General features: G+C 47.9%; 1 protein-coding gene across 10 annotated transcripts in view; it reads left to right on the plus strand.

Annotated features, from left to right (window-relative positions):
- NPAS3 (neuronal PAS domain protein 3) overlaps positions 1-26074 on the plus strand; it is a 678331-nt gene that overhangs the window by 20510 nt on the left and 631747 nt on the right. For 2 of the 10 annotated variants that reach the window (XM_073610108.1, XM_073610110.1), the window contains exon 1: positions 5705-5904. The exons of the other annotated variants lie outside the window; for them this stretch is intronic. In XM_073610108.1, the coding sequence (XP_073466209.1) occupies positions 5855-5904 (50 nt within the window). In that variant the 5' untranslated portion in view covers positions 5705-5854. Of the gene's footprint in view, positions 1-5704; positions 5905-26074 lie in introns of those variants that run through there. 10 annotated transcript variants of the gene reach the window in all.

The following is a 26074-nucleotide window of genomic DNA, read 5'->3' on the forward strand; positions in this document are numbered from 1 at the left end:
ATATCAGCTTTTTTAAACATTGTCACAATATTCTAAGCCACGTTAGGACCAATAAATAAAAGATTGTGAACATCAATAAGGGGGGGGGGGTTCCATAGGAGAGGCTGCAGTGATGGAGATGGGGCCCTGATACTCATAACTAAGGCCTATTGCAAACAGCAAAAAAGATTCCTAGCTGAATTTCCTGGGGGAGATATCTGGCAGTTTGGCTGAAGTTTTCTAGCCAATAACCTATAGTACTCCTTAAAGCCCAACTCTAAGAATACTAAAAGTCCTCCCTTACAGTGGGACTAAGCCCGCACTGCATGGGTTAACTGCTTGTTTAGTCTATGGGACAGTAACAGCACTTTTACTTACTTGATCCTCCACTTCCCTGACAAACTGCACTCTCCTCCACTCCGACAGGTGGTCTGTCCCTAAGCATGCTCATCTCCAGAGCAAGGCTATGGTCCCTGCATCGGTCTTGATGACATCAGAGGACCTTAGACCACCAGAGTGCAGGGAAGAAGAGGCTGCAGGAACAGGTCTGGCAGCACAGAGGAGCATGTGGGAGCAGAAGATCAGGTAAGCAAAGCTGATTTACCTGGTCCCCTTAGACCAGCTTTTTCTAACTGGGGTATCACCAAAGTTTGCCTGGAGTGCTGCGGCATCCTGTTTGAGAAAGCCAGTGATTGAACACCTACTGCTCCGCTCATCTGTACAAAGGCACAGCGGGAGCTTGATCAGGACAGTAAGTTCAGAGCAGTGGAAGGGGAGATGTCCTGACCTGCTGCACCTCCCCTACAGTGCAGGACCCACAAGTGCAGGTATGGGTAGAGTACTACAGTTTTAAAAAGACTTTATGTATATACTGTATGTGTGTGTATGTATAGATGTGTGTGCATGTACAGTATCTCACAAAAGTGAGTACACCCCTCACATTTTTGTAAATATTTTATTATATCTTTTCATGTGACAACACTGAAGAAATGACACTTTGCTACAATGTAAAGTAGTGAGTGTACAGCTTGTATAACAGTGTAAACTTGCTGTACCCTCAAAATAATTCAACACACAGCCATTAATGTCTAAACCGCTGGCAACAAAAGTGAGTACACCCCTGAGTGAAAATGTCCAAATTGGGCCCAAAGTGTCAATATTTTATGTGGCCACCATTATTTTCCAGCACTGCCTTAACCCTCTTGGGCATGGAGTTCACCAGAGCTTCACAGGTTGTCACTGGAGTCCTCTTCTACTCCTCCATGACAACATCACGAAGCTGGTGAATGTTAGAGACCTTGCGCTGCTCCACCTTCTGTTTGAGGATGCCCCACAGATGCTCAATAGGGTTTAGGTCTGGAGACATGCTTGGCCAGTCCATCACCTTTACCCTCAGCTTCTTTAGCAAGGCAGTGGTCGTCTTGGAGGTGTGTTTGGGGTCGTTATCATGTTGGAATACTGCCCTACGGCCCAGTTTCCGAAGGGAGGGGATCATGCTCTGCTTCAGTATGTCACAGTACATGTTGGCTTTCATGGTTTCCGCAATGAACTGTAGCTTCCCAGTGCCGGCAGCACTCATGCAGTCCCAGACCATGACACTCCCACCACCATGCTTGACTGTAGGCAAGACACATTTGTCTTTGTACCCCTCACCTGGTTGCCGCCACACGCTTGACACCATCTGAAGCAAATACGTTTATTTTGGTCTCATCAGACCACAGGACATGGTTCCAGTAATCCATGTCCTTAGTCTGCTTGTCTTCAGCAAACTGTTTCCAGGCTTTCTTGTGCATCATCTTTAGAAGAGGCTTCCTTCTGGGATGACAGCCATGCAGACCAATTTGATGCAGCGTGTGGCTGGTCTGAGCACTGACAGGCTGACCCCCCACCCCTTCAATCTCTCCAGCAATGCTGGCAGAGCTCATACGTCTATTTCCCAAAGACAACCTCAGGATATGACGCTGAGCACATGCACTCAACTTCTTTGGTCAACCATGGTGAGGCCTTTTCTGAGTGGAACATAAATGAATCCATTTTTTGTTAATTTTTTTACATATACTTAGTGCAAACAGTTTGGACGGGAAACACATTAACCTTTCAATGTATCGTTCGTTCGGCAGAAAATTTACAAACGTGTCCTTCGTTTTTTTGGCTCAAAAACGTCCCAACGATTATCAATTTTGTCCCCATTAACTGGCTGAAAAACTAACTGTCTAAGGCCCATTTCACACAGGCGGATAGAATTCAGATTTTAGCTGTGGATAGATTAAGTTATCTACCGCACCTAAACTCACACAATGCTGTCCTATGGACCCATTCACACACTGCGTTTAGCAACGGTTTCGTTACATGGGATTTTTTGTGCGATTAGAAAAAATAAATTTGACTGCGTCCAGGACCGATTTATTGCAGCTATCTGCACATAACTGCAGGTAATCGCAGTGTACTATTTCTCCTGCAGATAGCAGCGGCAACAAGAAAAGAAAAACAACAGAAAGCACATCAGAAATGGCAAGACTGTTCCACCGTAGCTAAACGCAGCAGCATGTAAATGCATGTAAACGCAGCTAATCGCATTGTACAAATGCAAGTGATCGCTGTGCCTGGGGTCTTGGAATTTCAAAATAACAAAACGTGCTTTTAACAGTGGCAGAACAGCCACCCATGTGAAAGGGGCACAATGACTGAATTTCGGACGATTTTTTGTATAGTGTATGGCCAGCATTAGGCTGCATTCACATCTGAGCATTTCAAAGTTGCGCAGTTTTATCGCAATTTTGCTGCATTTTTTGCCAATGTAAAAGGCAGAAAAATGCCTGTAATGCGCCCAAAGAAGCTCATGTTCTTTTTTGAGCTTAGGGCGTTTTTCAGGTGTTTTGCTTCACAAAATGCTCAGATGTGAACAGGTGCCATTGAAATGAATGGGATTTTGCTTGTTGGGCGTTTTTCAGGCGTTTTTTTCAGGTGTTTTATGAGCTGAAAACGCTCAGATGTAAATGCAGCCTCACACTTAAAAAATCTCAGCACATCAACTTCAGGGACAACATGTTCACTTGCTGCCTAATATATACCACCGACTTTCAGATTCCAATGTAATCAGATAAACAGTATTATTCACAGATGGTTGGTCAGTGGTCATAATGTTATGGCTGATTGGTGTATTTGACTTGTGTGTATATACATTGTAAATATATGACTTTTGTGTACATACAGTAATTGACTTGTGTGTCCATTGTATATATGACTTGTGTGTATACAATGTACATATGCAGTATATGACCTTTGTATATACATTGTACATAGAAATGACCTGTGGGGGGTATACATTGTACAAGTATATATATTAGGGTTGTCCCGATACCACTTTTTTAGGACCGAGTACAAGTACCGATACTTTTTTTCAAGTACTCGCCGATACCGATTACCGATACTTTTTTTTTCAATGTCACGTGACAGTTTTTTTTTTTTTTTTTTTTTTTAACAATGCTTTCTTTTTTTTTTGGGGGGGGGGGGGGTGAACGGTGTATGTGTGTTTTTTTTTTTTTTTACAATTTTTATTTTTTACAATAATTTTTTTTTATTCTTTATTGCAATATGTGTTTTTTTTTTTGTTTTTTTTAAATCAGCCCTGTTTGGGGGGCTTTGGTGAGATATCAGGGGTCTTAACAGACCCCTGATATCTCCCCCTTGAGACAGAGAAAGAGACCGAGAATAGAGATTCCCCAGTCCCTTTATCTGCAGCCTCAGCTGCACTGAAAATGAATAGAGAGAAGACAGCAGCTCCTCTCCATTCATAAACTGACAAATCGTAATCACAGAAGATTACAATGTTTCAGTTATGTGAATGGACAGAGTCAGCTGACTCTGTCCATTTACAAAGGAAGGAGGAGGAGGACAGCACAACGGAGGGGGACAGCGGAGAGGGACAGCAGAATGGAGGGGACAGCGGAGAGGGACAGAGGAACGGAGGGGGCATGGAGGAGGATGCAGTGACAGTCAGCGGTGATCGCGTGTGGGGGAGTTACAAGCACCGATCACCGCTGTATGTCACCAAAAGCCGCTGGGGGAGAAGCTTGTAACTCCCCCACGTGCCGATCACCGCTGACTTCCAGGTATCGGGGGAAGCATTGGGAGCATTTGCCCGAGTACAGGTACTTGGGCAAATGCTCGGTATGGGTGCCGATACCGACACTAGTATCGGGACAACCCTAATATATATATATATATATATATATATATATATATATATATATATGACCTGTGTGGTATACATTGTACATAGAAATGTCCTGTGATGTATACATTGTACAGATATGACCTGTGATGTATACATTGTACATATATGACCTGTGGTGTATACATTGTACATATATGACCTGTGGTGTATACATTGTACATATATGACCTGTGGTGTATACATTGTACATATATGACCTGTGATGTATACATTGTACAGATATGACCTGTGGTGTATACATTGTACAGATATGACCTGTGATGTATACATTGTACAGATATGACCTGTGGTGTATACATTGTACAGATATGACCTGTTGTGTATACATTGTACAGATATGACCTGTGGTGTATACATTGTACATATATGACCTGTGATGTATACATTGTACAGATATGACCTGTGATGTATACATTGTACATATATGACTTGTGGTGTATTCATTGTAGAGATATGACCTGTGATGTATACATTGTACATATATGACCTGTTGTGTATTCATTGTACAGATATGACCTGTGATGTATACATTGTACATATATGACCTGTTGTGTATACATTGTACAGATATGACCTGTTGTGTATTCATTGTACAGATATGACCTGTGGTGTATACATTGTACATATATGACCTGTGATGTATACATTGTACATATATGACCTGTGATGTATACATTGTACAGATATGACCTGTGGGGTATACACTGTACATATATGACCTGTGGAGTATACATTGTACAGATATGACGTGTGGTGTATACATTGTACATATATGACCTGTGATGTATACATTGTACATATATGACCTGTTGTGTATATGACCTGTGGTGTATACATTGTACATATATGACCTGTGGTGTATACATTGTACATATATGACCTGTGATGTATACATTGTACAGATATGACCTGTGGTGTACACATTGTACAGCTATGACCTGTGGTGTATTCATTGTACAGATATGACCTGTTGTGTATTCATTGTACAGATATGACCTGTTGTGTATACATTGTACAGATATGACCTGTGGTGTATACATTGTACATATACGACCTGTGGTGTATACATTGTACAGATACGACCTGTGGTGTATACATTGTACATATACGACCTGTGGTGTATACATTGTACAGATATGACCTGTGGAGTATACATTGTACAGATATGACCCGTGGTGTATACATTGTACAGATATGACCCGTGGTGTATACATTGTACATATATGACCCATGGTGTATACATTGTACAGATATGACCCGTGGTGTATACATTGTACAGATATGACCTGTGGTGTATACATTGTACATATATGACCTGTGGTGTATACATTGTACAGATATGACCTGTGGTGTACACATTGTACAGATATGACCTGTGTATATGTATAGATAGCAGTGCTGTGTGCCTAGTTGGATGGAGATGAGGAAAGTTGTGGTGAGTGTGGAAGGTAAATAGAGCGGAGAGGAGAGGAGGAGAGGAGGAGAGAGGGGTGGGCTGTGATGGAGGGATGCAGCGATAGATAGAGCCGCTGTCACCCCTCGGGAGGAGGCAGAGCACCGGCTCCCCCCCTCCCCCTCCCCGCACCGGGCACGGAATGCCCGCACATCTCATCATCCGCACATCTCGGGGCCCGGATCATGGCGCCCACAAAGCCCGCCTTCCAGCAGGACCCTTCCCGCAGAGAACGGTAAGAGAGGCCGGGGATCGGGCAGGCCCGGCGGACGGAGCCGTGTCTGAAACATGATGTACACAGAGCCCGCACATGTGCTGCCATTACACCGCCGTGTGCCCGGCCATGGGCTCCGGGGATGTGTGCCAGGATGGCAGCGATGGTGTGCTGTGCCAACTTTACCCGTCTGGTGTGCAGGAGGCTGTGTGTACATGGAGACGTGTGCCAGGTGACAGGGCACAACTTTGTTTGCTTTATTACATTGTGTGCATGGCTGGCAACCCATAGTGACATCCCTGATCCATACAATGGTCGTCTGACTGTAGATGTGATTACTAGATGGGGAGACCAGAGGGTGCTGACCCCAAGGCAGGGCATTTAGAAGGTGCTGACCCCAAGGCAGGGCATTTAGAAGGTGCTGACCCAAAAATGGGGCGTCCAGAGGGTGCTGACCCCAATATGGGGAGTCCATAGGGTGCTGGCCCCAAAACGGGGTCCAGAGGGTGCTGACCCAGAGACAGGGAGTCCAGAGGGTGCTGCCCCCGAGACAGGGAATCCAGAGGGTGCTGACCCAGAGACAGGGAGTCCAGAGGGTGCTGACCCTGAGACAGGGCATTTAGATGGTGCTGACCCCGAGACCGGGGAGTCCAGAGGGTGCTGACCCTGAGACAGGGCATTTAGATGGTGCTGACCCCGAGACCGGGGAGTCCAGAGGGTGCTGACTCTGAGATAGGGCATTTAGATGGTGCTGACCCCAAGACGGGGAGTCCAGAGGGTGCTGACCCCAAGATGGAAATTCCAGAGGGTGCTGACCCCAAGATGGAAATTCCAGAGGGTGCTGACCCTGAGACAGGGTGTCCAGTGGGGGCTGACCCCGAGACAGGGAGTCCAGAGGGTGCTGACCCCAAAACAGAGATTCCAGAGGGTGCTGACCCCAAAACGGGGTCCAGAGGGTGCTGACCCAGAGACAGGGAGTCCAGAGGGTGCTGACCCTGAGACAGGGCATTTAGATGGTGCTGCCCCCGAGACAGGGAGTCCAGAGGGTGCTGACCCAGAGACAGGGAGTTCAGAGGGTGCTGACCCAGAGACAGGGAGTCCAGAGGGTGCTGACCCTGAGACAGGGCATTTAGATGGTGCTGACCCCGAGATGGGGAGTCCAGAGGGTGCTGACCCTGAGACAAGGCATTTAGATGGTGCTGACCCCGAGACGGGGTGTCCAGGGGGTGCTGACCCCAAGATGGAAATTCCAGAGGGTGCTGACCCCAAGATGGAAATTCCAGAGGGTGCTGACCCTGAGACAGGGTGTCCAGTGGGGGCTGACCTTGAGACGGGGAGTATAGAGGGTGTTGACCCCGTGACGGGGAGTCCAGAGGGTGTTGATCCTGAGACGGGGAGTCCAGAGGGTTTTGACCCCAAGACAGGGAGTCCAGAGGGTTTTGACCCCAAGACAGGGAGTCCAGAGGGTGCTGACCCCAAAACAGAGATTCCAGAGGGTGCTGACCCCAAGACGGGGAGTCCAGAAGGTCCTGACCCCAAGACGGAGAGTCCAGAGGGTGCTGACCCTGAGACGGGGGGGTCCAGTGGGTGCTGACTCAGAGACGGGGAGTCCAGAGGATGCTGACCCCCAGCCAGGGAGTTCAGAGGATTCTGGCCCCCAGACAGGGAGTCCAGAGGATGCTGACCCTGAGACGGGGAGTCCAGAGGATGCTGATCCCCAGACAGGGAGTCCAGGGGGTGCTGATCCCCAGACAGGTAGTCCAGAGGATGCTGACCCCAGACAGGGAGTCCAGAGGATGCTGATCCAAAGACAGGGCATTTAGAGGGTGCTGACCCCAAGACAGGGAGTCCAGAGGGTGCTGACCCCGAGATGGGGAGTCCAGAGGGTGCTGACCCCTAGACAGGGCATTTAGAGGGTGATGACCTCCAGACAGGGAGTCCAGAGGGTGCTCATCCCCAGGACAGGGCATTTTAACGGTGCTGACCCTGAAACAGGGAGTCCAGAGGGTGCAGACCCCCAGACAGGGAATCCAGAGGGTGCTGACCCCGAAATGGGGGGTCCAGAGGGTGCTGACCCCAAGACAGGGCATTTAGAGGGTGCTGACCCCCACAAGGAGAGACCAGAGAGTGCTGACCCCCAGATGGAGAATCCAGAGGGTGCTGACCCCCACAGGAGGAGTCCAGAGGGTGTGAACCCCAGACACGGCAGCTAGAGGGTTCTGACCCCCAGATAGGGAATCCAGAGGGTGCTTACTACTAGATGGAGCATCTAGAGGGAGCTGACCCCCTGACAGGGAGTCTAGATGTTGCTGACCCCCAGACGGGGAGTCCAGAGGGTGTTGACGCCAAGACGGGGAGTCCAGAGGGTGCTGACCTTGAGATGGGGAGTCCAGAGGGTGCTGACCCCAAGACAGAGATTCCAGAGGGTGCTGACCCCAAAATGGGGAGTCCAGAGGGTGCTGACCCTGAGACATGGAGGCCAGAGGGTGCTGACCCTGGGACGGGGAGTCCAGAGGGTGCTGACCCTGAGACGGCGGAGTCCAGAAGGTGCTGACCCCAAGACGGAGAGTCCAGAGGGTGCTGACCCCGAGATAGAGGGTCCAGAGGGTGCTGTCTCTGAGACGGGGAGTCCAGAGGGTGCTGACCCCAAGACAGGACATTTAGTGGCTGCTGACCCCGAGATGGGGAGTCCAGAGGGTGCTGATCCCCTGACAGGGAGTCCAGAGGGTGCTGACCCCAGACGGGCAGGCCAGAGGGAGCTGATCCCTAGACAGGGAGTCCAGAGGGTGCTGACCCCAGACAGGGAGTCCAGAGGATGCTGACCCAAAGACAGGGCATTTAGAGGGTGTTGACACCGAGACAGGGAGTCCAGAGGGTGCTGACCCCAAGACAGGGCATTTAGAGGGTGCTGACCCCCACAAGGAGAGACCAGAGAGTGTTGACCCCCAGATGGAGAATCCAGAGGGTGCTGACCCCCAAAGGAAGAGTCCAGAGGATTGAACCCCAGACACGGCAGCTAGAGGGTTCTGACCCCCAGATAGAGAATTCAGAGGGTGCTTACTACTAGATGGAGTATCTAGAGGGAGCTGACCCCCTGACAGGGAGTCTAGATGTTGCTGACCCCCAGACGGGGATTCCAGAGGGTGTTGACGCCAAGACAGGGAGTCCAGAGGGTGCTGACCTTGAGATGGGGAGTCCAGAGGGTGCTGACCCCAAGACAGAGATTCCAGAGGGTGCTGACCCCGAGATGGGGAGTCCAGAGGGTGCTGACCCTGAGACATGGAGGCCAGAGGGTGCTGACCCTGGGACGGGGAGTCCAGAGGGTGCTGACCCCAAGACGGGGGGTCCAGAGGGTGCTGACCCTGAGACGGCGGAGTCCAGAAGGTGCTGACCCCAAGACGGAGAGTCCAGAGGGTGCTGACCCCGAGATAGAGGGTCCAGAGGGTGCTGTCTCTGAGACGGGGAGTCCAGAAGGTGCTGACCCCAAGACAGGACATTTAGTGGGTGCTGACCCCGAGATGGGGAGTCCAGAGGGTGCTGATCCCCAGACAGGGAGTCCAGAGGGTGCTGACCCCAGACGGGCAGGCCAGAGGGAGCTGATCCCTAGACAGGGAGTCCAGAGGGTGCTGACCCCAGACAGGGAGTCCAGAGGATGCTGACCCAAAGACAGGGCATTTAGAGGGTGTTGACGCCGAGACAGGGAGTCCAGAGGGTGCTGACCTTGAGATGGGGAGTCCAGAGGGTGCTGACCCCCAAGACAGAGATTTCAGAGGGTGCTGACCCTGAGATGGGGGGTCCAGAGGGTGCTGACCCTGAGACAGGGAGTCCAGAGGGTGCTGACCTTGAGACGGGGAGTATAGAGGGTGTTGACCCCGTGACGGGGAGTCCAGAGGGTATTGATCCTGAGACGGGGAGTCCAGAGGGTTTTGACCCCAAGACAGGGAGTCCAGAGGGTTTTGACCCCAAGACAGGGAGTCCAGAGGGTGCTGACCCCAAAACAGAGATTCCAGAGGGTGCTGACCCCAAGACGGGGAGTCCAGAAGGTCCTGACCCCAAGACGGAGAGTCCAGAGGGTGCTGACCCTGAGACGGGGGGGGTCCAGTGGGTGCTGACTCAGAGACGGGGAGTCCAGAGGATGCTGACCCCCAGCCAGGGAGTTCAGAGGATTCTGGCCCCCAGACAGGGAGTCCAGAGGATGCTGACCCTGAGACGGGGAGTCCAGAGGATGCTGATCCCCAGACAGGGAGTCCAGGGGGTGCTGATCCCCAGACAGGTAGTCCAGAGGATGCTGACCCCAGACAGGGAGTCCAGAGGATGCTGATCCAAAGACAGGGCATTTAGAGGGTGCTGACCCCAAGACAGGGAGTCCAGAGGATGCTGATCCAAAGACAGGGCATTTAGAGGGTGCTGACCCCAAGACAGGGAGTCCAGAGGGTGCTCATCCCCAGGACAGGGCATTTTAACGGTGCTGACCCTGAAACAGGGAGTCCAGAGGGTGCAGACCCCCAGACAGGGAATCCAGAGGGTGCTGACCCCGAAATGGGGGGTCCAGAGGGTGCTGACCCCAAGACAGGGCATTTAGAGGGTGCTGACCCCCACAAGGAGAGACCAGAGAGTGCTGACCCCCAGATGGAGAATCCAGAGGGTGCTGACCCCCACAGGAGGAGTCCAGAGGGTGTGAACCCCAGACACGGCAGCTAGAGGGTTCTGACCCCCAGATAGAGAATCCAGAGGGTGCTTACTACTAGATGGAGCATCTAGAGGGAGCTGACCCCCTGACAGGGAGTCTAGATGTTGCTGACCCCCAGACGGGGAGTCCAGAGGGTGTTGACGCCAAGACGGGGAGTCCAGAGGGTGCTGACCTTGAGATGGGGAGTCCAGAGGGTGCTGACCCCAAGACAGAGATTCCAGAGGGTGCTGACCCCGAGATGGGGAGTCCAGAGGGTGCTGACCCTGAGACATGGAGGTCAGAGGGTACTGACCCTGGGACGGGGAGTCCAGAGGGTGCTGACCCCAAGACGGGGGGTCCAGAGGGTGCTGACCCTGAGACGGCGGAGTCCAGAAGGTGCTGACCCCAAGATGGAGAGTCCAGAGGGTGCTGACCCCGAGATAGAGGGTCCAGAGGGTGCTGTCTCTGAGACGGGGAGTCCAGAGGGTGCTGACCCCAGACGGGCAGGCCAGAGGGAGCTGATCCCTAGACAGGGAGTCCAGAGGGTGCTGACCCCAGACAGGGAGTCCAGAGGATGCTGACCCAAAGACAGGGCATTTAGAGGGTGTTGACGCCGAGACAGGGAGTCCAGAGGGTGCTGACCTTGAGATGGGGAGTCCAGAGGGTGCTGACCCTGAGACGGGGAGTCCAGAGGGTGCTGACCCCCAAGACAGAGATTTCAGAGGGTGCTGACCCCGAGACGGAGAGTCCAGAGGGTGCTGACCCCAAGACGGAGAGTCCAGAGGGTGCTGACCCCGAGACAGGGGGTCCAGAGGGTGCTGAATCCGAGACGGGGAGTCCAGAGGGTGCTGACCCCAAGACAGGACATTTAGTGGGTGCTGACCCCGAGATGGGTAGTCCAGAGGGTGCTGATCCCCAGACAGGGAGTCCAGTAGGTGCTGACCCCGAGACGGGGAGGGTGCTGATCCCTAGACAGGGAGTCCAGAGGGTGCTGACCCCAGACAGGGAGTTCAGAGGATGCTGACCCAAAGACAGGGCATTTAGAGGGTGTTGACCCCGAGACAGGGAGTCCAGAGGTTGCTGACCCCGAGATGGGGAGTCCAGAGGGTGCTGACCCCTAGACTGGCCATTTAGAGGGTGCTGACCTCCAGACAGGGAGTCCAGAGGGTGCTGATCCCCAGGACAGGGCATTTTAAGGGTGCTGACCTCCAGACAGGGAGTCCAGAGGGTGCTGATCCCCAGGACAGGGCATTTTAAGGGTGCTGACCCTGAAACAGTGAGTTCAGAGGGTGATAACCCCCAGACCGGGAGTCCAGAGGGTGCTGACCCCAAGACAGGGCATTTAGAGGATGCTGAACCCCACAGGGGAGTCCAGGGGGTGCAGACCCCCAAACGGGGAGTCCAGAGGGTGCTGACCCCAAGACAGGGCATTTAGAGGGTGCTGACCCCCTCAGGGAGGGTCCAGAGAGTGCTGACCCCCAGATGGAGAATGCAGAGGTGCTGACCCCCACAGGGGGAGTCCAGAGGGTTCGGACCCCCAGACAAGGCATCTAAAGGGTTCTGACCCTCAGAAAGAGAATCCAGAGGGTGCTTACTACTAGACGGAGCATCTAGAGGGAGCTGACCCCCTGACAGGGAGTCTAGATGGTTCTGATCCAAGATGGGGAGTCCAGAGGGTTCTGACCCACAGACAGGGCATCTAGAAGGTGCTGACCCGCAGACAGGGGGTCCAGAGGGTGCTGACTCTCAGATGGGTTATCTAGAGGGTACTGACTTCCCAAGCAGGGCATTTAGGGGGTGCGGATCCTCAGACAGGTCATTTAGGGAATACTAATCACTATACAGAGTATATAGAACAGGCATGCCCAAAGTCCGGCCCGTGGGCCAATTGCGGCCCGTGTGTCGGTTTCGTACGGCCTGCCTGGTAGTTTGGACATGTATATCTTTTTTTTTTTTTTTGATTCCATATTTTTATTAGGTTTTTAAAGAGTACATTGTACAATTAAACATTGTACGTCGTGCAATGACGTCTGTATAACAATCATAGATATGAACTTCTATCCACAAACCGGGATCTAGTAAAAACATATATATACTAATGTAAGTAATAGTCGTGTCATTTCGTTAATGCTAACAGGAATAAAAACTCTGATAGGTCTTATTCGGTCCACTTCACAAGTGTGTCACCCCATGTGGGACCTTTAGTGGCACAGGAGTGAAGCGGACCCTTCTGTGGTGGACACGAAAGTTCCAAACAATGGAAAAGGAGGAAAAAGAAAAACTGAAATTTTTCAATTATAAAGGTATCATAAGATTCTTAGATAGTGATGGGTATTGCTCGGTCAAGAAGGAGGATCAGAACAGCCGTTTGTTTGTGCGCGGGGTGCGCAGTTTCTAGTCCAGTCGGTCCAAGGTTGCCATGCTGTGCGTATTTTAGTGGCTTGCCCAGATAGTGTGGCTGTGGTGGTCTCGTAACTGTAGTGTAGTGATACCAAGTCTGTGACTTGCGTAATCGTCAGATGTGTGTCAGATTTCCAGTGTCTAGCTATATTGAGTCTGGCTGCCATGAGGATGTGGGTGATTGTGGATTGGAGGGGGTGAGAAAAGTCCTCAATAGTGAGGTTGAGGATCGCTAGGGCCGGTGTTGGAGGGGTCGTGATTTGAGTGATGGTCGAGATTACGTGGAAGGTGTCTTCCCAGTATTTGCGGAGTTTGGTGCACGACCAGAAGACATGTAATAGGTCGCATGTGGAAGATTTACATCTCCAGCAAGTATTAGGGATTTGAGGGTTAAAAGATGTTATGCGGGCGGGGGTCAGATACCATCTTAGTGTAATCTTCTGTGTGAGTTCCCATAGGGCCGCGCATTTGGTGGATTTGTAGATAGTCTTGAGGGCTTGTTGCCATTGTGTGTCTGTAAACTTTTTGGCAAGGTCTTTTTCCCAGGTGTGGTGGGGTGGCATTTTGGTAAAGGTACGTTTTTGGTGCAGATTATTATAAAAATATGAGATGCCTTTGATTTTTGTGTCGGGGTCGGTGAGGTATTCCCAAGTCTTGGGGTGTATATTATAGATGGGGAATGGTATATTTTGCAGGCAGTGACGTATACGGAGGTAGGTGAAGTATTCGGATGCGGGTATGTCGTATGTGGTTTGAAGTTGAGGAAATGATTTGATGTGGTTTTCTTGTAGTATGTCTTGTATGTAGTTTATACCTTTAAGGATCCAAGATGAAAGTGAGATTTCTGGCATTAGGTGGAGTAAGGATTTTATGGGGATGTGGGATTGTGGTGTGGTGGGAGAGTATTGCATTTGGGATGACGTTTTTTTCCATGCCTGTGCTGAGGCTTTCACGGTGGGAGACAGGGATTTCGGGATTGGAGCGCCTAGGGGAATGCTTAACAGCCATGTTTTTAGGTTTGGTCTTATGAGTGAAGATTGTTCAATGTGGCCCCATAGAGTGGACGGGGATGGTTTAAACCAGCAGGGTAGTTGGGCCAGAATAGCTGCTAGGTGGTAGTCTTCAAAGTCTATTGAGCTCGAGCCTCCTACCAGTCTGTGTTTGATCAGTTTTGTATGGGCACATCTGGGTCTCTTTTCTTTCCAGAGGAATTTATTAAATAATGTCTGAAGGGATCTGAAGAATGTGGTGGGTAGGGGGATAGGAATGGTACGGAAGTAGTAGAGTATCTGGGGAAGGCAGATCATTTTAAAGGCCGCAAGACGACCTGTCCAGGAGAGTTCGTGTTTCGCTATGTTTTGTGTGGTCGCTTGAATGTTTTGGAGGAGTGGCAGAAAGTTACATGTGTAGAGTTTTTTAGTCGTCCTCGGTAGTTGTATGCCTAGATATGATATGTCGGAGTCTGCCCAGGCGAATGAGTATTGGGCTTGTAGGAGGTTTCTTATAGTAGCGTCCACCTTGATGTCTAGTATGAAGGATTTAGTCGTATTGATTTTGTAATATGATATCGAGCTAAACCAATTTAGCATCTTTTGTACTTCTGCCAGGGAAACAGTCGGGTTGGTGAGGATGAGGATAACATCATCCGCAAACAGGCTAATTTTGTGGTGGTGAGGGCCAATCTTTATGCCCGAGATGTCGGCGTTAGAGCGGATATGTTCTGCTAGGGGTTCCATGACCATGTTGAATATGAGGGGGGATAGGGGGCAACCTTGGCGGGTACCGTTTGTAATTGGGAATGGTCGGGATAGCATGCCTTCCGTGTAAACCTGAGCTTCGGGGTTGGAATATAAAGCCATAATGGCACCGAGAATCTGGCCTTGAAATCCAAACTTCCGGAGGACTGACGCTAGGTAGGACCAGTGAACCCTATCGAACGCCTTCTCTGCATCCAGGGAAAGGAGCAGAGAAGGCGTTCCGGTGGACTCAGCGTGATGAATAAGGTTAATCATCCTCCTGGTGGCATCTGAGGCTTGTCTGCCTTTTGTGAATCCTGTTTGGTCTTGGTTTATAATTGTGGGCATAATTTTGAGTAATCTTGTCGCTATAGATTTGGCGTATAGTTTGAGGTCGAGGTTGAGTAAGGAGATGGGACGGAAGTTTTGGGGGACATTCGACTGTTTCCCTGGTTTCGGTATCGTGATAACTAACGCTTTTAAATATTCTGGCGAAAAGGTAGAAGAGGAGGCAGCATTATTGAATAGGTCACTAAGATGTGGGATCAATTGTGAATGAAATTGTTTGTAATATTCCCCGGTTATTCCGTCGGGGCCTGGTGCTTTCCCGCTGGGGAGGGAGTCTATGGTTTTTTTAATTTCTTGGTCAGTGAATGGGGCATTTAAGGAGGTCAGTTGTTTCTCAGTCAGTTTGGGTAGATTTAGTTTGCAGAGGAAGTGATCTATTTCGTCCTGGGAGGGTTGTGGGGTATGGGGGTCCTGTTTCAGGTTGTAGAGGTCTTCATAGTATGTGCTGAAGGCATCAGCTATGTCTTGGGGGTTGCTTAAGGGGGTGTGGGTATGGGGGTGAATGAGTTGGGTTATTTTAGTTTTGGTGCGTCTACCTTTTAGTCGTTGGGAGAGTTTCTTGCCAGCTTTGTTGGAGGTGGAGTATGAAGACGCTTTGATTTTCCTGTGAAGGAATTCGTAGGAGTGGAGAAGTAGAGTTCTAAGTTCCTGCCTGAGGTTTAGTAGTTGGTTGGCCTGTGGGTCTCGGGGGTCTTTTTTGAGCCTGTCCTCTAGGGTCGCTATCTGGGTTGTCAGTTTGTCTATCTGCTGCGTCCTCTTCCCCTTATGCTGAGAACCAAGTTTAATTAACATCCCTCGTATGAATGCTTTGTGAGCGCTCCACACCACGGCAGGGTCGGGTACCGAGCCTTTGTTCAAGGAAAAGAATTCATTGATGTGTTTTGAAATTTCTGGGGTGTATGTGTCGTTTTGTATAATATAGTTGTTAGCACGCCAGAGAAACGTATTTTGTTGGAAATTGGTGTCTTGTAATGTGATAGATATGGGGGCATGGTCCGACCATGCCGTGGTGTGGATCTGAGAAGCAGAAATTTTTTGCAAAATACATTTGTCAGAAAGAAACAGGTCTATTCTTGAGTACGAGCGGTGTCTGGGTGAAAAAAAAGTAAAGTCACGTTCAGAGCCGTGGTGACATCTCCAGACATCATACAGGTCCTGGGAGGCGATGAATTTCTTTAAAGGAGAGTCACGGCGTTTAGTCGGTGAGGTGGAGTCCATCAAGACGTCTGGTACTAGATTGAAGTCTCCACAGATGATCTGGTGGCCTTTTCGGATAGTGTTGGCAGAGCGAAGAACTTTGTGGAGGAATCTCATTTGGTGGGAGTTCGGGGCGTATATATTGATTAGGGTATAAGTTGCTTTGTTGATTGTGCAGATTAGGATAATAAACCGACCTTCTGGGTCTGAGATTGAATCAAGGAGTTGGAAGTCTAAAGTGTCCCGAAATGCTATCATGACCCCTCTTGATTTAGTGGGGTGTGTGGCATGGAAGATGTGTGGATATTGGTAGTTGTTGCATAAGGGTGTATTGGAATGTAGCAGGTGGGTTTCCTGGATACAAAGCACGTCGCTGTGGAGAGCCGAGGCGGTTTTCCACAGTGAGTGACGTTTGGCGGGATGGTTTAGCCCGTTGACGTTCAAGGAGAGAATGGTGATTGGCATCTTGCGGTGTGAGTTGTGCACAACACTTACAGTTAGTTGACGGTGGGTAGTTCCGGAGGTACCTGGCGTTGGGATTCAGCAGGTGGGTAGCAGAAGTACGAGACTTGAGGGTAGGTTGCAGCGGTAGTAGGCTGGTCGTGGAAGTAGGTGCAGGAGGATCCTGGGTCAAGGGATTGGTGGTATCTTCTTGGCAGACTGGACGGCTGAAACAAGATAGGACTAGAATACTGCGAATAGAGCAATGTGTTAAAATGCAGTAAAAAATGATAAGAAAAGGAGATAAGGAAGAGAGAAAAAAAAAGTCAGTGGTAGAACAATAACTTGTATAGTATAATACAAGTGGTGAGGCTTGTCGATATGATCCAATAGTGGGAAGTTCGGTTTAGTTGTTGGAGGTGGTGCTTCTAGTGGTAAAAGGACCCCTAGAGGGGGTGAAGAACACCGTGTAATCCTCTATTAGGGGGTACAGAGAGTCAGTGATACCGGGAGAAGAAGGCAAGAGAATCAGAATCAGGTTGCCAGCGCTCAGGGGAGCCATAATGAGTGTTAGCGGCCAAGTGTGGTAGTGGTGTATACACCCTCAGTTGAGATTGCGGTTTTGCGAGTTGCGGGACGTAGTGGGTCCTCTGTCTGAAGGAGGTGGTTTGGATAACTCGGGGATTATCCGCCAAGAGTGGAGAAGCTTTAGGCCCTTTTCTAGATCCCCAATGGCGTGCGTTTGGCCATTGTGTACAATAAGGATGGTTGCGGGGTAGCGCCATTTATATTGTAGCTTGTGGTTTTGCAGGCTTTTGGTTATCGGGTTAAGATGTCTTCTCGATTGGAGGGTGTACTTGGACAAGTCGGGAAAGAGTTGGATGCCAGTGTAGGGAGCAGGTAAGGGTGATTTAGCTCTGAGCCCCATGAGGAGTTTCTCTTTAATGTGGTAGAAGTGGACCCTCATTAGGACGTCTCTGGGGACCGAGGTTGCTAGGTGGGCAGGCTTGGCAATTCTGTGAATCCTATCTATGATTACATCACGCGGGGACGCTTCAGGAATCACAATATGCATCATTTCTTTTGCGTATCTCGGCAATTCCGCGGGGAGTATGGTTTCGGGGACACCCCTCAACTTTATGTTGTTCCTACGGGACCTGTCTTCTAAATCGGCCAGCTTGGCCCGCATCCATGCCTGTTCTTCTTTAACTGTGTCATAGGCATCAATGATTTCATTAACTGTGGATGTGCATGCCTGAATCCCTCTCTCAGTGTTAGTCACCCTGTTATCTAGCAAGTGAATATCAGAGGTGATTCTGTGGAACATGGATGAGAGGTCCGTCATGAGGGAGGTCTGGAGGGAGATCAGCATGTCCTTCAATGTGGTATCCATGACTGGTTGCCCTGAGGTAGGGAAGGATGCCATAGAGGAGATCAGGGCCTGGTCTATGGAGAAGGGAGTAGGAGCCTGGGCCTCAATTTGTTGGTGTTGTGACCGGTGCGGTGGCGTGTCCAGCCGCATTTTAGCTTTGGCTGGGCTGCTGGGGAGGGGGTCACCCTCCGGGTTCTGGGATGGGTCAGGTACAGTACCTTGATCCGAGTAATCAGCCGTGGAAGCGTCCGGGAGGTCCGTGTAAGGTCCGCGCGGCGCGGCCTGGTCGGCGCCATCTTGGATTTCCCGGCCCGCCGGCTTATAGGCAAATTCGGTCAGTTTCTGGGGCCTGTGGTCGGTAAATCTCTTTCTGGATGCCTGCATCGTTGTCCCCTGAAGGTGAGGAGTGAGGATGTGTGAGGATGGCGTCGTTGCTGCGGCCGATTGCGCTGGATTGTGTCCCCTGGCTGGCGAGCTGTGAGCTTAGGCGTCCATCTTCCTCTCCGGCCGGCCACGCCCCCTATGTATATCTTTTTTGTGGCCCCCAATGAATCCCCGGGCGCCGAGGGCTTCAAAAGATATATATGCTGGCTGCCTTGTAGGGGACGGGGAGGGGGTGGGACGAGTGCCGTACATACAGAAGAATTTCCTGTTTACATGGCAGTCACTGTAAAAGGAAGTCCCGTCTCCTACGCTACAATTGGACGACTGTTCTGTCTATCATAGTAGGCGGGACTTTGTATTAAAGAGGTTGCCGAGAAAAGAGATTCTCCTGTATGTAATGTGTTGGCGCTCCTCCCACCCCCTCCCTGTCTCCTCCAAGGCTGCAGATGAGCATGAATCAGGCTGCACTGAGGGCAATGATGAGTCTGCATTCATGTCAGTGGGGATGCTGCAGTCATGGCAATGGGGTTGCTGCATTCATGGCAATGTGGGTGCTGCATTCATGGCAATGTGGGTGCTGCATTCATGGCAATGGTGAGTCTGCATTCATGTCAATGGGGGTGCTGCATTCATGGCAATGGTGAGTCTGCATTTATGTCAATGGGGGTGCTGCATTCATGGCAATGGTGAGGCTGCAGACAGGCATTGATTAGGCTGCATTGATGGGCCCTGACCCTTATTTTGCTTCACAGTTCTTAATTTAAAATGTAAGATTTTTCCTGAAACTTCCCTCTTAAAGTGAAGGTGCATGTTATAGGCCGATAAATACGGTATATCCAAATAACACGCCCAAGCTCATCTCTTCACCACACACAGCCACAAAGGCAAGAGAATTCTTGTTGGGCAGTGTATTAGTGCTCGGACGAACACACTTAGACCAAATTTTAATGGTTCAAAGAATGTCAGGCAAAATGGTCGGCCCTCACACATGTTCGCTTCATCAAATCTGGCCCTCTTTGAAAAAAGTTTGGACACCCCTGATCTTGGAGGTGCTGATCACCATACAGTGTAGATAGGAAGTACTAATCACCATGCAGAGCATCTAGGAGGCTCTTATCCTCGGATGGAGCCTCTAGGTGGTGCTGATCCTCAGATGGAGCATCTAGGAGGTGCTGAATCTCAGACAAGGCATCTATTAAGTGCTGATTACCAGATAGGGCAGAAAGTGGTCAGACTGCAGGTATGCTGCAGAAGTGGATGGAGACTGAGGACATGTTACACAAGTCTACTAGCAGAATCCAGTTTAATTTATATATGTTCTTTATTGGCCTTAGCACCTGGGGAGATGGGGAGAACAGTGACAGTTGGCTGCTGGAACCTGAGGACCAGTCAGTAAGTACCAAAGGTCTGCAAGTGGCCCTCAGATTGTAGGCTAGACATCAAGGTGTTAGAAAATCAATGGGGTTGCTGTCTGCCTTCTGTTAAGGAGATTTCTCCTCACTTCCCCTCCCAGAAGAACAACAGGAAGTGAAGAAAAATCCCCAGTTGTGGGGGGAAATCCTTTCACAGTTCTCTATATCCTTTCACCTGTTCTGGTGGCAGAATTATGGATACCAGGACAGGAAAAGTGGGGGAATCTCCTCAATGGGAAAACAGCAGTGAAAACCTGACAGAGGATCTAACCACTCCATACTCTATCTAGAACTAGGCAATGAAGTGAAACATTAAACCAGGATTGTAAAATGACAACAGCAAGCTGAGACCTGTGACAAATGTCTCACTCTGGTGCTGGCACAAGGTTAGATGGTACTATTAGCATCATGTGCGATGGCTGGTTTAAACAGTAGGACTTTCAGTAGTGTTGAGTTAACAGCTTCTGTGTCCCTGTTTTGCGTGTCAGGAGGGCATGGATTCCCAATAGCTAATATGGTAGACCAGAGCTAACATGGTAGACCATTCATCCCTACTATGAGGTGCACTGCACTGCAGCACCCCTTATTATAAAATGTCACCACACTTGCCTGCTAACACTGTCAGTTCCCTAAACCTTTGTAGATAATTTAACTGGGATTCATTGTTTTTATCTCACAATCAGATCACATTAATAAATATTGGTTTGGAATTGCATTTGTTTGCAGGAAGTAATTATTTTACTATTGAAATTTTAAAGATAACCCAAGTGATAATATTTGTGACTTTTTTTTAATGTAATATGTCATCTAATCTGTGAATCTTTTAGTGAATTAAACATAGAGTTTCTATTTGAAAAAAAAAAAGTATGTACTCATACCCAGGAATGAATTTATTGCATAGGTCAGCCTTTAGTGAATTGATCCCCATGCGTTACAGGGTTGCATAGATGTTAAATCCTAACTCCGAACATTGCACAAAAATTACCTTTGCGGTGACATCCCCTGTGCGCCACAAGGGATAAATACTTGGTAAGTCTACTGGGTAGAGGAATAGGGTGTAAAACTCAGGCCTGGTTAACACTTTCTGCATGGTACAGCGCAGTGTTTAAACATGCAGGAAGTGTCAGCTCTGGCCGGTGGTGCCTTATGCTTTTTTGTTTTCATTTTTATTTTGATGCAAGAATGCAATTAACAGTAAAAATATATATAGAAGTCTTGTGCCTTCTATTAGTGTCCTGCCAAGCACTGGTTAAAGCGTGTAGGGGAAGTTCTCATTCTCCTCTGACTGTTCTATGAGGCTGCATGACCCCTGACCCTCTGACTGGACAGTGCTGATTGGACCTGTGTTGATCATATGCACCCCCCCCCCCCCCAAAAAAAAAGGGAAAAAAAAGAACTCTCTAGCACTACACACCAAACTGAGCATGTGCAGAGTACCTCCAGGGCTCTGTACTATCAGCAGATGGATTGGGGACAGTAAAATAAGGGGAGGATCAGAGAAGATAGGATCAAACAGCTTTTTTTCACAATGTGGAGGATTAGCCCCTTATGTTCCACAGTGAGTATAACAAGTATGCTTTACTGCATATACAAACTGACTTTACTGTTGTGGGTTTAGTAACAGTTTAAAAATAAAAACTGATGTGGCTACCACATCTAATGATTGGTAAGCTGCCATATATGAGATTTTTGGTTTTCCATTTAATACTGCTTTAATAAGCACTTGAATGTATGGTGGTCGGACCTGACCAGTAGTGAGCGGAGGAAAGAGGAGGAGGCCTTGATCATCAGGTTAGGAAGTACAATTTGATTTAAGTGGGAGGTAGAGCGTCATTAGTTAGGAGGCTGAATTGATACCATCAAGTGAAATGGAAGCATTGCACTATAGGTTGTAGGTAAGCTTTGGATGAAAGATTACGAAACATCAAAGAATTTTTGAACCAATTTTATGCAAAACCCACCCATTCCATGCAGAATTTGGAATAGGATAATTTGTCTATAATAGTGGGGGTGGGGGAGGCTTGGGGTTCTGGGTATATACACTTATGTAGAATAACTTTCTGTGCTTCGAGGGCTAGAATAAAGAGGAGTTGTTTACAGCCGCTTGAAATTTTAATATCAGTATGTTGAGAATGCCAAAAAGTGCCTGTTCAGGGGTTCCCAGATAGCAAGCAATTGTGTTGCAAGTTTGAAAATGACTTGCTAAGCTATTGCTAGACTTGCCAGGCTTCACTTGTTTGTTGTACAATTGCAGCAAGTCCGCATTGCATGACTGCAGATCAACTTTCTTTGCAAACATTCTGCAAGTCTGCTGCAAGTTCTGGTTCAGTTATGTTGTGCAATAGTCATCCCACCACAGGGGTCACTGTGGCTGAATTTCCATGCTGTAAACTTGCAGAGCTCTTGCTGTAGACTCACCACTGCAACTTTGCACTTGCTAGAGACTTGCCATGCAAATTTGCTACAAATTGGAAAAGCGTCAACTAGAACTTGTGCTTCAAGTGCTCGTGAAAATTTGTAGCAAGTTATCCTTGCTAATTGGGTTAGTGATAGGTAGATTACTAAGAACGTGATAACATAATGCACTACTGAGTTCCAAACGTGTTTAATCTTGAGGCACATCCAGAGAGTGCGCAACAGGTCCACATCTACAGTAAGCGTCCATATTTCAGGAAGCAGGAGGAGGAGCTTATGCCTATCAGGTAGGGGTGATGCAGTGATATAAAATAATGATGTCTTGCACTTTTTAAGCTTACGTTCCCCAGTCGTATTCCAGAACAACAGCCTGAGATGATTGGTCCTCCCTCTACAGAAAAAACAAGGCAGACAATTAAAAACCCCTCGTACCCTCCTTGTTTCCTCAGTTTAGATTGTTTTTCTTACTCTCCTGGAAGCATCGCTATGTTTGTTGTTTTTCTGATGGAATTTCTGTTGTATTCGCTGGTTTGCCTTTCCTGCTTGTCAGCGGGGTTCTCATGTATATTGCTTGGTCCTTAACCTGTCTGGAAGGTTGACTGTCAAGGCCATCCTGGTACACATAAGAGAGCATTTACTTTACTTTAACTTTATTAAAATGTCACATTGTGATATTTCATTAATTTCTAGAAACTCAGAAAGCTGTGTTGCAGGATGGAAAAATGCAGATATGTTAAATATTTCAGCACCACAAATCATCCAAAGATTGTGTTAAAGTGTTAATAAACCCACAACAGTTAAATCAGTTTCTATACGCAGTAAAGCATGCTTGTTATACTCACTGTGGAATGGTTAATCCTCTGCATTGTGTAAAAAGGCTGTTTGATCCTGTCTTATCTGTTCCTCCACTTCTTCCACTGTCTCCAATCCATCTCTGGCTAGTACAGAGGGTAGGGGACACGCCGCACATGCTCAGTTTAATGTGTATTGCTAGAGAATTATTTTTTTCTTGGGAGAGTGCATGTGATCAGCACAGGGCCAATCAGCACTGTCTAGACAGAAGGTCGGGGTCCTGCAGCCTTATAAGACAGTCAGAAGAGAATCAAAACTCCTCCTACAAGCTTTAACCAGACACTGATAGAAGTCTCAACTTCAGTCCTCAAGGAGTCTGTTGGAGCAAGGAGTAAGGTAAGTATTACAAATGTACAGCTTATTCTTCTACCTCTATAGACCTGATGAGAATTAAAACCCTTACAATTGAGGAAGGGTACTTTCTGTGTGATGATATAATGATAGGGCTGAAAACCCAGCATTTGGACAGAGAAAAGAATGCATGTGATGCAAAGGACAATCGAGTGGATTTCCTCAAAGCAAATAAACAGTTCACTCTGGAGGGGAACTTGGACTTTGCAAGGGAACTTGCACTCTGTTGACTTCTATCATCCAACCATGTGCAAACAAAAATGCAAAGTGAAATTTCACCACATTCATTAGGCTCTGTGGCAAATTCCCTTGCAAAGTAAAAGCTTCTTTGTCTTTAGTAAGTCATCCCCATTGTGTTTATTGCAGGGTGTGAATAGATTTTATTCAGCTTAGTTTTCAGCAAAACTGACCACACCATGTAATCAAAATGCAAACCTTGATGCTAAAAAAGCAGAGGGTCTGCTATGGATTATAGTGTAATTCCTAGTCACATATAAAAATTAAAATTTGCGTATATACTCATACAGCCGCTTTTTCAGCCAGCCTGTCATTGATTTGTACAGGTGAGCTATACATGGCTGTACAATCCACCTTTACTCCCAGGCAGAGAAATATACCTGATTTTATGCAGTACGCCAGCCACGAGCAAGATGCCTAAAAAGTATGTAGAGCAGAGTTCTTCTTTAGTGCTTTTTGATTATGGAATGTGTTCTAGGTAACATTTGTGACCTTAGTACAGAACATCAAATGGGACTTTACATAAAAGCCTTTTATTATATTGGTTTGATGTTAATACCTTTTCAGAAAAGCATATTTAGGTTTATTTGGTTACCGCACATAGTATAATGTTGTATACATATAGCAACCAACCAATGCGTTTAATGAATGGAACTTGCTGAGAAGTTAATACTGTTCAGTTGGATCTGGGGGGGTTGTTCAGTTTTATTAAATATCTCCCAAGGGTTTGGATGGTTACGTTATGTCAGGTGACTAGCTATGAACTATGGAGATGTAATATATACTGTACATTTGCTATTCACATCAAACATCATGTGTGCCTGCTAAACACTAGAGAGCTCACTATGTTCAGTAACAGCATTTTTTGGGAACACAGAAGTATTGAAAGATGTATAATATTCTTATTAGGATAGCTGAAATATTTGTTCTTTGACTACAGTGCCTGATTGTAGCCTGTAATATTGTCTGATGGTTGAAAGTGTGCCATTGTAAAGCTGCAGTGTTAAAATGTAAAAAAAAAATGGTTAAAAGTAGAGCGATTGGTTAAAAAAATAAGAAATAAACTGGTATACAATACAGTAAAAAAATATTGAAGCACAGAAAATTCCTTCTCCACTTTGAGAGTTGAATGGGTTATGCTAGATTCATTGTTTATAAAAATGTTGGCAAGTTTAAAATTGGTGAAATCTATCTACTAAGCTGATTCCATCGGGTTGTTTTCACCTTTTGAAAATTGGGTTATTTTTACCTATCTGTCTGGCTGCCTCTCAGCAGGTCCTCTTTTCATCGCGCTTGCGTGCCATGGCCCATTCATTCCAATGGGTGAATTAAACTCTGCTTGACAGCTAAAGGCAAGATTTGCTTGTTAACTGTTACCTGGTTTTGTAAAGCGGACCCCCCCCCCCTCCCCCCCCACACACACACACACACACACCTTCTCTGAAACCCACACCATTACCAAAATAAGCATTTTGGAACGAGTACATAAAATCAGTATTGGTTGCCTCATTTCTTATTGTGTTCCTTAATGCTAATGTCCCATTACTCCTCCTTATGTAAACTTCATCGATGGCCAACTTCTTCTGCACAGATCTCACCCACATGCTGTAGGATCTTGCACATTTTGGTATTATCTATTATGTTGCCATGGCTTCAGTAACCTGAGCCCATTACGCTTCCCCACACTCATGCGGCTGAAGCCATGATAACATATACACAATTCAAAAAATGCCTTTTACCCCCAAGATCTTGCAAGATCTCAACGTTTAGGAATGAGATCTCTCTGTCAGGCACTGGTGATGTAACCTTCCCAGGGGGCAGCTGGGATGCAGAGCCGCATTACCAGTGACTCTGAATACCTGGAAGTTGAATTAAATATGTAAGTACCAAAAAAAATCTTTTACTAAAACTACTTGAAGATGTTGTGAGATCAGCATGCAGAGCTGTATGAAGCAGGACTTTTTAGTTTTGGGTGGAAGGTCCACTCTGAAGTCTACAAGTGTGGCTCATTAAAGCCAGCCAGGCTGCAAAAAGACATTAGTCCATTTAGTTCAACCAATAAAATGAAAAACACACAAACACACTCCATATACGCTATCCTATACCCACAGTTGACCCAGAGGAAGACAAAAAATACCCCAATAAAGTATTCACTCCAGTGGGGAAATTCTTCAAGATCCCTCAGGACTCAGAGGCAATTGGATATTCCCTGGATCAACTACTCCTGGCGATATTACCTCTAAAAATCAGTATCCAGTTATATTTCGTGCATTTAAGAATTCATCCAGCTCTTTTTTTAAACAATTTACTGAGCTGACCAGAACCGGCTCTTGAGGGAATCTATTCCACATTTTTACAACTCTTACTATAAAGAAGC

The sequence above is a fragment of the Aquarana catesbeiana genome, linkage group LG13 (genome assembly GCF_042186555.1).
Source record: "Aquarana catesbeiana isolate 2022-GZ linkage group LG13, ASM4218655v1, whole genome shotgun sequence".
In the NCBI taxonomy this organism is placed as follows: domain Eukaryota; kingdom Metazoa; phylum Chordata; class Amphibia; order Anura; family Ranidae; genus Aquarana; species Aquarana catesbeiana.